Consider the following 13996-nt stretch of genomic DNA (forward strand, 5'->3'; position numbering starts at 1 on the left):
AACCAAGAAATTTTCTTAAGGAAAGCACTATACTATCTTACAGTACTGACATAAAAAATTTAGTAACTAAAATATTTCTGTACCCTCTAGCCATTCACTGATTTATAGATAACTTAAAACAAACCCTATAACTCAGAAAGCTTGGTTTATAATGTTTTAAGTTCCAAAGACAAACTTCATAAATTACATTATCCACATTTTTATTCCTAATGCTCTAAAAAGTGAAAGCAAGCAATATATTGATTTCAAAGAAAAAACTAAGCTTGAATGTTTCAGCTGAGACAATCAGAACAAACCAGAGACCCCATTTTCACCAAATCTTTATATCCTAAGTATAAAGTTATATGTTTAAACAATGAGTTATTGTTTAATAGCAGACAAAACAAAACTGAAAACTTTTGAATATCCAATGGCTAAACTAGCAGAAAAAGAGAGACATGGAAAACAATTGCTTGAAGGCTGTCTTCAATAACTTACAGAGCTGCAGCACCAGAGATGATCTCAATCAACTCTTTCGTGATGACAGCTTGGCGGGTGCGATTGAAAGTCAAAGTCAACTTGTCAATCATCTCAGCTACAAAGTAAGCAAAAAGATTAGACAACAAAATCTAAAACTAGAAAAGGGTAACTTGTTTATTCACTTATTCACAGACTTATGTTGCTCAATCTAAAAATAAGATTGTTTCATTTTGATATCTTCTTACAATACTTTTTCAAAGTATTTGCAAACTTACTGCCTGCTAAATAACAGATTTCCTTCAAAGCAGAGGACATTATTTTTCTATCTTTTCAGAACAGAAAACTGAAGGAAAGAGATAGTAATTAGTCAAAACTTTCAGAGACTCAATAACAGTCAGTACTGGATGCCAGCTCTCTTACTTCCTGGTCTACTTAAAGAATGTAATGTTTGGTAAGCTTCATGCTACGCTCAGCAACACAATTCTGGCAGGAGAAATCTATTCACATGCTTACATGCATTCTTGCTAGCGTTGTCCATGGCTGTCATCCTGGCACTTTGCTCACTTGTGGTGGATTCCTTCAGAGAATAGTAGATAATGTTGGCCAAATTATATTCTTGGTAATTCTGCAGTACATCAGCATCAATGTCATCATAGATACTCATGCTCTCTGTTAAAATAAGTAATAAATTTCTTTAAGGTCATATAGTGCACTGATTCAACGTAAAAAGCTTACTAGTATAATAATAAAAATCCTACATTACAAAGTTAATTCAACATTTAAAGCAACTTCACTGCATTTCATAATAAAATGTTCTGCACAGCATCTAGGCGAGTGCCTAGCACTAAGCCAATATGTCAGTTTATGTTCTTCAATAAAGAAATTAATGAAAGAATAGAATACTGCAATTTCGCCATTTGATTATTGGAGAATCTGAATGTGTCAGTCAGGAAAACTTAGTTCTAATATAAAAGAATGGGAGAATTAGAGGCTGATATGAATTCTAGTAATTATGTTGCAGAAATTTAGCAACACACTTCAAAATCCTTTCATTAGGGTAAAATGGTGACACAGTACTATATTTCATCAAACTTAAGATACTATTGGATTATAAACCATATATATATAACACTAAGAAAGAAAACAACATAGCTAATTAAAAATGACATGTCACTGACTGGTAGAAGCATCCCAACGTCAGAGATACTGAAATGTAAAAAGGTGTACATCTTAGGATAGACTGCATAGGAGAAAATGCCTTAAGAAAACAGAATCAATTCCAGAATATTATTTCTAGAATGTTTCACTGAGTAGGTCAATACACTGCTCAAATGATCCATATTCTAAGTTTCTGATTGCACTGTAGTTACGGAGTTCCCACACATAGATTGTGAAGTCAATTTCTGACTATCTTCTTCAATCCTTGTGTAATCAATAAGTATGTATTTGTATAATTAATGAAAGAAAGGAGTTAACAGCCATCAAACAAAGAATGCATTAAAATATTATGGAAGTCACTAATAGTAATAGAAACAGCCCAACATCATTTTGTTACATCTGAACAGGCCACCCTGAAAAACACTATTTTCCTAAATGTACAAATCTCTCCTTTTTTTTTTTTTTTAAGATTTACTTATTTAGGCATACAAGAGCTGGGGTACAGGCCAGAGGTGTGTGTTTGGGACGGTGGTGGTGGTGAGAGGATTCACCAGAGACAGAGTGAGGAACGTGAGGAACAGAACAGGCAGACTGACTTAAATACACTACTGAGGGGAGCAGCGGGCGAGGCAGGAGAGGTCTGCTGCACCATGTGGGTAGCTCCCTGGCTGGAGATCAAACTCATGCTGCAGTGGCTGTGGATAGATTCATAGTGCTGCAACTTAACCCCTGGCGCCACAGGAAGGCCCCACACATCTCTACTTTCTACAAGAAAAACTACCTACATACAAAAATTTCTTACCAGAACTTGCAATGGTATCAAGAGAAAAGATGGGCTTTTCTTCTGTTTTATAGGAGATGACAGACCTAGAAATGACAAACGCAAATGTAAATTTAAAAATAGCATATATTTTTAGTTTATGTACTTTCAAATTGAGATTAATATTGGTTTACAATACATCTAGATGTATAGATGATGTAGGGGACTAAGTTCACACCTCCTCAGGCACCTACCACCAAAGTACTGATAGTCCTTTACCTTAGACCATTGGGCTCCCTTCACTCTGTGTTCTCTCATCCTCCCTCCCTCCCCCTCTTCTAGGAGTCTCAATTCTGTAGTTATATTTCCAGGGCTAAAATATAATTTTTAAGCTGTTATGTAGACATTTACTTATTTAAAAATATGAACGTAAACATAAAAGCTTTGATTTTTAAATTTTTCTTGCCTGAATCTATTAAAGATGATAGACCCTTCATCAAATTCATATCCAGAATTTAATAATTCAAGAGCAATGACTGACGCATCTCCAAAAGTAGGTGGCTTTCTTCCCACTTCTTTGAACGCTACCAGAAATTGGTCAGAATGAGTCCTATGGGAAAATGAAGAGATCACATAAAATAGTTTAATGGAATACTTAAGAATAAAAGGAACAGGGAAAAATATCACTTTGAATCAAGATGTTGAGTGGGTCACTGTTCACTCAATTGTTTCATACTTTATCATACCCAGTCATGATTATTCCTTCCCCTAGCACCTACTAAGAACTTTATTTTATACTTCCCTATGCCTTTATTTCTTGCCTTCTAATTCCAATTAACTATTGTTCACTTCTGACATTTCTAGGCATACCTCCTCAGAGTCTTCATTTTTAAAAATGTCATTAACCTTTGTATTTTCATTGCATTCTGTTTATAGTTTGGATGAAGAAGCAAAAGAGAAGCAGAAAACGGGAAATCTACATATTCTAATATATCCTTAAAAAGTAAAAACACAACAAAAACCTCTCCGTATAAAGTAGGTATTACGAAAGACACTTTCCTTAAATAAACTATCCAAGAAACTGATTTATGCATGCTTGCAGCACACTTTTAAACATGACCAATATGTATTTAAATTACCTATAAAGTATACCCCTGATTTTATCACCAATTCCAACAAGCATAACTTCTTTCCCAGCTGCTGTCAGTGTGGCCACCTCATTTTTCATCTGTTTAGCAACTGAGGAATGAATAGCACCACAAAGCCCTCGGTCCGAGGATACACCAATAAGGAGGTGTTTCTTCTTGTTTTCAGGTGCCTTAATTTCAGCTTTTTCATACAGAGCTTAAAAACAAACAAAAAAGCAAGAGAACTTTATAGCACAAATAAATACAGCAATAATCTCTAATTTATAGAAGAGTTGACTGTTTTCAGAATGGTGCATTTAAGTTTAGGTGGCATCTGACAACTAGAATCACAACTATCTGTGTACTTATTCCATTTACAATCAGCCTGAAAATCACAAAGACTTAAATCTATGACAAAAGTTCCTATGGGCCAATTTACCTTAAATAATATGCAAAAGAAATCTTTAGTACAATTCATAAACTTGTAAAGAGGTCAGAGTTATAGAGGTACCAACTTCTCTCGATCTTAGACTTCTGAGAATGCATATCTTCAGTACACCATCCCCGCCAAAAGGAAGTGAATATTTACTGAGATGATCATACAAACAATGTATCCAATTCTTGTGAATAATGTTGGCATTAAAATAATGGATGCCCACTAAAACAATTTTACCTTGTTGATCTAGTTTTCCAAGGAGACCAAAAGGGGATTAAATAAGATTAAATATACAGAGATTTTACTGGGGAAGTGCCTGTGAGAGCAAACAGGAAGACACTGAAGAATCATCGTACCACAATACAAGTCTGCCGCAAGGGAAGGAGAGAGGGAAGAAAGATTGAGAGGCAGCTTTGTGGATCACTATGCAGTTCAAATAAAGTTCAGAAAGACTGGTGCGGAGCCCCAAGTCTCCCAGAAATAAGCCTGCTCTAACATCTGTCTGAGCTAGGAGCGGCCAATAGGAAACGCTGTCAGGGTGCAAATGCAGGATGGACTTCAGCAGCATGTGCTCCCTGTAGCTGAAAGGTACATCTTCAAGGCTGCCATACTCACACATTTCAATAAAATTCCTTGCTATTACCGTTTTTTTCAGTATAGGAGAGTGATTCTCAAATTCTGTTAAGTGAGCACTCTCCATAAAAATACTCAATTCCAAATTTCAGGGGAGTGAGGAGAATTTTCTTTTAAGTTTCTTTTTATATATTATCCAGTACAAAATGCCTGTTTTAAATTTCAAATTTTTAAACTTATTAGCCATTTAATACCTACCAGTTTAGTACTTTTTTAGTTTGAAGCATTAGAAGTCTTGACTTGAATTTTTAGTATTATATCACAATTCTTTAATACTATCAGACACGTAAGTCAGTTTCTTAAAAGAAATAACTTGTAGTTACAGACTTTTTGGGGAAGATAAATTTATTATGGCTATTCTTATCAGCAGAAAAGTTGACTAGGGAAATGACTTTCCCTTTTTCATATAACTAGGCTAGAGAATGATTTACCAGCCACCTACATGCTTAATACTAGCCAGAGAAAAACTCATGAGAACAAATGGCTAGAGCTGACAGGGAATGCTGAAGCCTAACAGCAATTCTCTGCTATACCTTTTAGGGCAAAATCACATGTGGCATTTTTTAAGCACAGAATCACTTCCACTGAAGCCTAGTGCTCTGTCATTTTTTTCAGACAACATTTTCTTTAATAGTATTCAATACATATTTTTTAAAAAATAGAGAAGAGCACAAAAACCAGGGCATACAGTTTGCATATATTATTACATATATTAATTCATAGATAACATATATTCAATTTGGAAATAAGAATATTTTGCTTTCTTTACAGTGATATTTAAACATTCCAGTCATGTATTCATGAGTCATATCCATGACTTAGTCAACTCTCCAATGTAGGTACTACCTCCTCACCCTAAGATCCCTACAGTATCACATCATAAAGTAACAAGGGAAGATCAAGCATTTCAGTCTGTTACACTGTTTCCAAGTTCTTTACTCAGTATACTGAATAGTGTAGAAAATGTTCTGCTTATTTTCAAAGTTGACAAAAATCACATACAACAGAGACAGACTTTGTGCTAAACCATACAGATATGTGAGCTTGGGCAAGTTACTTGATTTCAAGGAGCTTTAGTTTTTCTCATCCATAAAGCAGGGACTCCCAACAATTCTTACTATCACAGAGTTGCTGAAAATGAGTAAATGTTAAATCTTTAAAATAGGTCTGTTATCACAATAAGTACCAACTTGAAGTCATTAATAGTAATCTTCTTTATATTAAATTGTTCCTTGTAATTTATATATTACACTCTTCTCTTACCCAAAGATCCTGTTCCATACACACGAGCTGGTTTCAGTTCCCTCTCAGCTCGGGCATATTTTGCTGCTGCCACCATTTTCATAGACTTGGTAATTTTCTGAATGTTTTTGATCGACTTTAGTCGCCTGGTAACTGAAAAGTAATGCTGTGTTAGGATAAAGAAGTTACAGTATATCCTCATTTGTGAATTTATCGAAATATTCCCCCCAAACTGCAAGATAGGATAATTAGTACTTAGGCCATCAATTAACAGCATGATGCAACACTAGGCTTAATATTGGGGATAATTAGTACTTAGGCCATCAATTAACAGCATGATGCAACACTAGGCTTAATATTGGAACAAGTATTTAAAAAAGGACAAACCTAGCTACTATTTAGACAAGACAAGCAAAATGGAAACACAGAACAGATATTATACATTTAAAACATTAAATGGTATTGAAAACGGCATATTAACTACATATTCCAAAACATTATATATAATAATTTCTAGTTATATATACATGTATATATTTCTAGTTATGCAATTACCGTATAAACAGAATCAGAACAAATCTTTCTCATGTGTCACCTCACACTGGTCTTTTTCAAAACCTCAGTGTCCCATGCACATCACATAATATTGTCAATTTTAACCAAATAATAAAAAGATAATAAAATAATAAAAATAATAAATAAAAAGGCTTTAAAAAGCCTTTTTTAGTTAAAATTTAGAGTTTTTCTTAATTCACATATGACACAAAGTACTTACTATCTTTCAAAGTTGCCATATTTCGAACTTGGATCCTGAGAATAAAAATTTTTAAAAATGAGTTATGATTTTTTGGGAAACCCCTCCCCAAAACTACATTATACAAAGTTTGCGAAGTCAATGTAATTATTTAAAGAATGTCCCATAAAGAAACTTCATCCCCAGCTGCTGTTAGTGCAGCCACCTCATTTTTCCACTCACGTGGAAAAATGTATATATGTATATGTTTAATCCCTTAACAGATATTGAATCGTATATGAAAGGTCTTGTTTTATTTGATCTAACTCTATCACAAACCTTCAAGTGAAATCAGAATGGCACTCCCACATGTTCTATTCCCATCTCCATTCTTTGTCTATATTGTTTCCACAAAAGAAAAGTCCTTTACCTATTAAATTATCCAGATACATTTGAAGCATCAGTAAATGCATGCATAAAGGACAGTCTAAGGAGGGCATTTCCAGGACCTGGATATAGCTTTGAAGCTGGAGACACAGGTTGGACTAATAAATTTAGATATTACTTTTTTGGTAGTAGGGAAATGATGAATGTTTATAAAGCTGCACATCAGTTTAGTATTTTGAATGGCAGTGAAAAGTACAAAATGATGTTGGAATAATGATGACTTGGAAACCAAAAAAGGGTTTGCTATAGTTTTTAGACAAGAATGCAAGAACCTGGACTAAGCTGAAAAAGCAGCAAGAGACTAGACTTGAGAGCAAATTCTTAGGCTAGGAAGGAAAAAAAGATGAATGACCTGACTTAACTCAAGGGTTGCTAATTTAATGATCTGAGTGGATACTGTTCATGAACCAAGAAAGGAAAAACGGGGGCAATTTTCCTGCAGATAATGAATTTTGAATATGGTATCGTTAAAAAAAAAAAAAAAAGACAAATTATAGGGTAATTCCTGATTCTATCAGGTCATCATTACCCTAATACCAAAAACAGGTAAAGAACTTATAAAAAATTAAAATTAGAGACAATTTCTCATGAATATAGATACAAAAATACACAACAAAATATTAGGGCATTGAGTCCAACAATGTATTAAAAACAGTTACACAGTACAACCAAGTATTCCAGGTATGCAAGGTTGGTGATTTGAAAATCACCAAATGTTGATTTGAAGATCAAATAATATAACCCAATACACCAACGAGTTGGAAGAAAAAATAGAAGCTGGGCCACCCTGGTGGCACATGCAGTTGAGTCCGCAGGCTCTGCAGCGTGGGTTTGACTCCTAGCCAGCCAGGGAGATCCCCACATGGCATGACAGACCTCTCCAGTCTTGCCCACTGCTCCCCTCAGCAGTGTTTTCAGTCCGTCTGCCTGTTTTGCTCCCTGCTCTGTCTCTGGTGAATCCTCTCACCCCCCCCCCCCCCGTGCCTCTGGCCTGTACCCCAGCTCTTATATAAATAAATAAATCTAACAAAAAAGAAAAGAAAAGTAGAAGCTGATGTAGTAACACAAGAAAATAAAATGTATACAGATTGGAAGGGAAGAAATAAAGCCGTCCTTATTCATAAGTACCATGATAGTCTATGTAGAAAATACCACAGAATCAGCAAAAACCAACCAAACAAAAAACCCCTGGAACTAATAACCAATTAAAGTAAAGTTGCAGGACACAAGGTTAACACATATCAATACAAAAGTCAACTACTAGCGTTTCAAGTAAAAATAATAAAATCACACATTACTTAAAAATGGAAATAAGTCTATGTTACCATATGCAGACTCATATAAATCTAGCAAACAATGTATATAATCTATGAGAAAAGCTACAAAACTGATCAAAGAAATCCAAGGTCTAAATAAATAAATGGAGGTTCCATATTCATGGATAGCTAAAATGTCAATTATTGCCAAGATCCCAGCAAGTTACTTTGTGGACATCAATAAACTGACAATAATATTTACATGGAAATGACTGATACTCAGAAAAACTGACACAATTTTGAAGAAAGACAAAATTGGAGGATTGACATTACTGGACTTCAAGACTCACTGTAGTTGTTAATCAAGACTGTGATACTGGTGAAAAAAAGAATAAAATGAGAAGTGAAACAGAGAGACCAGAAATAACCCACACATATACTACTTTGAGGGACCTCCCTGGTGTCACAGGGGCTAAAGACAGCGTGATCAGGCTACTGCCAGCCACTACAGCACAAGTCTGATTCTAGGCTAGCCAAGGAGGGGTCCCACATGGTGCAGCAGACCTCTCCTGTCTTGCCTGCTGCTCCTTCCCCTCAGCACTGTATTTCAGGAGATCTGCCTGTTTTGCTCCCCACTCTGTCTCTGGTGTGTCCTCTCACCATGACCACCCCCTCCCCAGACCTCTCACCTACACCCCAGTTCTTGTATGCATAAATAAATCAATCTTAAAAAAAAAAAAAAAAACTATTTTGAAAGATGACCTGGCAGTTTCCTACAAAACTAAACAGTTTTAAGATATGATCCATCAGTTATGTTTCTAGGTATTTACCCACTTGTGCTGAGGACTCAATGATACACAAAAATTTGTACATGAATGTTTATAGTACTTTATGCTCAATTGCTAAAAACTGCAAGCAGATAAGACATCTTTCAATATGTGAATGAATGGATAAAGAAACTATGCTAGATCCACACAAGGGAATATTACACAGCAATAAAAATAAAGGAGCTATAAAGTCACAAAAGATACAGAGGGAACTTAACTGCAGGGTAAATATGTCCGAGTCCAATGACAAGATATTCCAGAAAAGACAAAACTATATCAACAGTAAAAAGTGTAAATTGTGGCCACAATTCCAGACAGACATTTTTAGGACAGCAAACTATTCTGGATGATATATTATGGTATATAGATGTTACTATGTATTTGTCAAAATCCACAGATCTAGTAAAAAGTACAATTTAATGAAACTGCACTTTAGTTAATATTATGTATCAGTGGTGGTATAGTAATTGTAGCACGTATACCATATTGTATTAGTAAGATACAAATAATCAGGGAAACTTCAAAATGGAGGGTGGTATAAGAACGCTGTACTATACATTCAATTATTTCTATAAAGATACCATTTTTTATGATTTAGTTTTGTGCACTAAAAATAAGTATGAAAGGCAGCAACCAATTTAAAAAAAAAAAAATCAACTATATTACCACTCTAATATTTAGTTATAGAGAAAGCAAAAGGAAGTAAAGAAAACTATATGGAAAAAATGTTAGGTTTATTTATAAGATTACGTCCACTAAAGTCAAATACTGACAAGTTCTAAGGCCTCCCAGGTGGCGCAGCAGTTGAGCGCTGGGTTGCTAAGCTGCCCGCAGCCTCTGCAGCGCTGGTTCGATCCCCCGGCTGCTCCCCGCTCTGGTTCTGGTGAATTCTCTCACCCTCCTGCGCTTCTGACTGTACCCAGTGCTTGTATAAATAAATAAATAAATCTCAAAAAAAAAAAAAAAAAATCCACAAACACTGACAAGTTCTGTTACTTCAGAGTAGAGATTTATCTGAAATAACGATCATTCCATTTAATACTTTTTTCATAATTGGTACTTGAAAAAGTAACACCATTTTTGGGACAATCTTCTCCTTTTTTGATATAACAACTTTTTACCCCAAACGTTCCAAGTTTACAGACAATAAGGAATGACATTTGGACATCATGGTCTTTAGCAGACACTCCAATTTGGAACAAATTTCAATTGTATGCCCTATTTACATGAATATAGAATGTTTTGGTTTCCAGATGTATTCCAACTGAAAGATAAGATCTTTGTGATTTGTAATGCTGTGTGCATGTCCTAACTCTCTGCTTTGTAGGCTATATTTTGAGTCTTCATTTAGTTCTAAAACTGTGCTGCAACTTTACTTTTTAAGTACAATTTGAGTAGAGATTATCGCCAGTTGATACTAATCTCTTCAAAAATAGCTTGTTCTACTGCATATAAAAGTTTTGCAAATGAGAAGTCCTGGATAAATTGTGTGTTCTGTAAAACTGCACTATGCCCTGAAAAATCCTTAAGAGATTGTTTGAGAAACTTGAAACATTAAATGCAGTGAATGGAAAATCAGATTGCAAGTTACCATAATCTATTATGATCATACAGCACTGTCAGAAAGGCTGAAGAAAGCAGTGGAGGAGGGAGTCAAAAAAGCTGATTGGTGAGTGATTGTTTAAAGAAATTAGACAGTTTGAAAGTACTTTGAGTTTGTAAAATAAAAAGTCATGGTGCATAAAATTAAAAATTATGAAGAAAAAGCATCAGCTAAGTCCTAAGGCACAGACTTCTTTGACAAGTACAGTAAACCTTCTTAAATTTTATGTAGAAATTGTATTTATAAAGTCGCCTTCATTTTTCATTTGCTGTATTTGGATCCACACAAACATTTCTCCAACTTTCCTATGATTCTATGCAAATATTCTTCTAATCGTCACACTAACTCAGTAAATTGTGTGCTATTAATAACTCCATTTAACTGATGAGGACTTGCCCAAGGTCACACAGCCAGGTAAGTGAGTAGCAGCCATGATTCAAAGCCCACAGCCTGGCTCCAGAGTCCATATCTTCTACTATACCCTATCGCTCTTTTTTTTTTTTTTAATTTACAATAAATAAATATCTACTATCTCAGTCTCAGAACAGAATCTGCATTTTCTTTCCTGAAATGCCATCTCTCTCTTTTTTTTTTTTTTTTTTGTTAGACCCTTGCAGGCAGCCTCACAGCCCAGCGCTCAACCGCTGTGCCACCAGGGGAGACCCCATCTTTCATTCTTTTAAGAGAGAGAGAGAGAGAGAGAGAGAAAGAGAGAGAGAGTGTGTGTGTACAGTTCAATGTATGGCCTTTGATGACCTATCAAAAACAGTTCCAATTTAGAGACTTTTGAACATGTATGAAAAATACATTTTCCTTCACTTGAAAAGAGTAAACAGGACTCTTTCTCCCAATTTATTCTCCATTTTGTTAAGTTACCTTAAAAAAAAAAAAGCTTAATTTTCAAAAACTTAGGCTATTTTACAGATACTGTAAGCAACTGAAAGAACATGATTATAATTTTAGTGAAGCCTAAGGTTTAATGTCAGCATGCTCATCTCCTTTAAGACAAAACAAAAATATGACAATTTGTACTTTTGAAAGCTTTCATTAAGGAACACAGAACCCTCACAGATTCTGTAAAGGCAAAGGTATTTTTCTCCCCTTTCAAATTCTGTGGCATGTAAAACATTTCATTTCTGAATCTGAAAGGCAATTACAATGAATGAGAAGCAGAAACAAAGAAGAGGTGGAAAAGACATTAGGCGCCTGAGTGACAGACTATGTGAAAAAGAGGGTAGAATATGCTTGGTGTAGATCACTGACATTTGATAAATAAAACCTACCAACTAAAAACAAAATTCCAAAGGAATTAAAGTCAGGACTATAACGGTTTCCTGTTGACTGAGGTTCCAATTTTTGGCACTGGGCAACAGTTGTCTCAGACTAGGAGAAGTCTTGTTTAAAATAATCCTTTATTAAAGATGGCTTTTTAAGTTATTTCTGGTGGTGCAAGGGGTTAAGATACAACCTTTGAAGCTATCCACAGCCACTGCAGCATGAGTTCAATCTCCTGCCAGCCAGGGAGATACCCACTTGGCGCAGCAGACCTCTCCTGTCTCGCTAGCTGCTCCCCTCAGCAGTGTATTTCAGGCAATCCTCCTGTTCTGCTCCCCACTCTGTCTCTAGTGAATCCCCCCCCCCCACATCTCTGACCTGTATCCCAGTGCTTGTATGCATAAATAAATAAATCTTAAAAAAAAAAAAAGTATTTTCCCCTCACTTCAGAAACTTCCCATTTTTAAAAAGATCAACTTGGGACTCTACCTAAGGTTCTGAAAGTTCCAATAGAAAATATTAATGTACAGCAAGAAGCAAGGATGTATGCTGATGTATGCTGACTGCCACTACAAGCCACACTGTTCCACCAAGTTCACTAAGTTTCTAACTATTTATTTACCACCACATTTGAGTACTTTCCACAGTGCCAACTTGGCGCAGGGCTGGTAGAAAACAAATGTGTCAGCTGATTGATTAACAGGAGGGAGAAATCAATTATGACTTCCCACAAAAACTCCTTTCCAGCATGAGAAAAATCTGACTTCCAAGGCAAATCCACCAACATTTTTAACGTAGTTATTTCACATCAGAATTTTTTACGTCATTATCCGTTATAAATTCCTTGCTTAATTTCAATTAAAGCAGTATAGTCCGTTACATAAATCAGGATACAAAATCTAGTTTAGTGGGGTAGATCTTTAGAATCCCCTCTTTCTGTAAAACCAGGTAACTACTACACAGGATTTAGCTAACAATTCCCTAAGTACTGTCTGAAATCCCCCCAGAATCTGCCTGGCTTCGGAAGATTGCATCCTATTCCACGATACCAACTTTTATCTGCCTATAAATAGGCCTTATAATAATACGCAATTTCCTCCCGGGAACCAACGTTAAAAATCCTTACAACGTGCATGGTAGTTTACAGGTGACACTTTAAAGTCCACTTATCTCCTCCTCCTCAGGACCGTGTGACAACTTCATGCATGACCTTGCAGGGTTACTGCTTCAACATAATGGTTTCAAGACAGTGCTAGGTGTCTTTTCCGTCCTCGCCAAAGGGCAGAGGAAGGTCCTTTTAAGGTCCTTTTTGCACCCAAACTATTACCCCACGAGGAAACTCATTTTATTCCCACTCATTTTATTTTATAATGCATAGCATTATCACAAGTTCTGGTTGCCACTCGCCTCTGCACTGAAGAGTCTGCAAACGGCGTCAAGGACAAAAACCACAACTTAACCATTTGCTAGGCCTCTCCTCAGGTCTTCCTCTCCCCCACACTTTGTGGGCTGGAAGAAAGACTCCAACATCCTTGTTTCTGGCAAGAAGCAGGATTGCAGCTAGGACCGCCCTAAAATTCAGTAGGACTAAGGTCTCAACTCCGAGGTCCAAGCTGACCACTCCTCGTGGCCACCACCGCGCCCCGTCCCTCCTCAGGAGACGTGGCGTGACCTTCTCTCTCCACCCGGCGCGCGCCCTTCACGGTCCCAAGGAGTTTCCTGCAGCCCCGGCTCTCCCGGGCCTCAGCGCGAGGGGCCCAGCCGGTGCTGCGAACCTGGCTCCGGCCCACTCCCCTGCACCGCTTCTCCTTCCCCCCGACCGCGTCCCTTAAATTTCTCGCAACCCTTCCCTTCCCTCCCCACCGCGGCTATACCGTACCATTGCGGCTGCACGGCCAAGGCCGAGAGGCCGGCGACGCCCGCCCGAGAAAACATGGTGGTAATGGGCCCGCTGAAGGTCGGTCAGACAGACCCGACTGCGCTTGCGCAGAGGCTTCCCCACGCCCCCACACACACCCGCTTCTTCTTCCAATCTCGCGT

At 36.8% G+C, this 13996-nt stretch overlaps 1 protein-coding gene across 1 annotated transcript; it reads right to left on the bottom strand.

Annotated features, from left to right (window-relative positions):
• Positions 1 to 473: 473 nt before the first annotated feature.
• Positions 474 to 13891, bottom strand: ATP5F1C (ATP synthase F1 subunit gamma; the record flags this gene model as incomplete). The annotated part of the gene is made up of 8 exons (XM_084253290.1): positions 474 to 574; positions 973 to 1128; positions 2420 to 2484; positions 2844 to 2987; positions 3517 to 3721; positions 5837 to 5968; positions 6591 to 6625; positions 13836 to 13891. 8 exons carry the CDS (start codon positions 13889 to 13891, stop codon positions 474 to 476), a joined length of 894 nt encoding a protein of 297 aa, XP_084109416.1.
• Positions 13892 to 13996: the final 105 nt, after the last annotated feature.

This window comes from Talpa europaea (assembly GCF_964194135.1).
Source record: "Talpa europaea genome assembly, chromosome: 14".
Taxonomy (NCBI): Eukaryota; Metazoa; Chordata; class Mammalia; order Eulipotyphla; family Talpidae; genus Talpa; species Talpa europaea.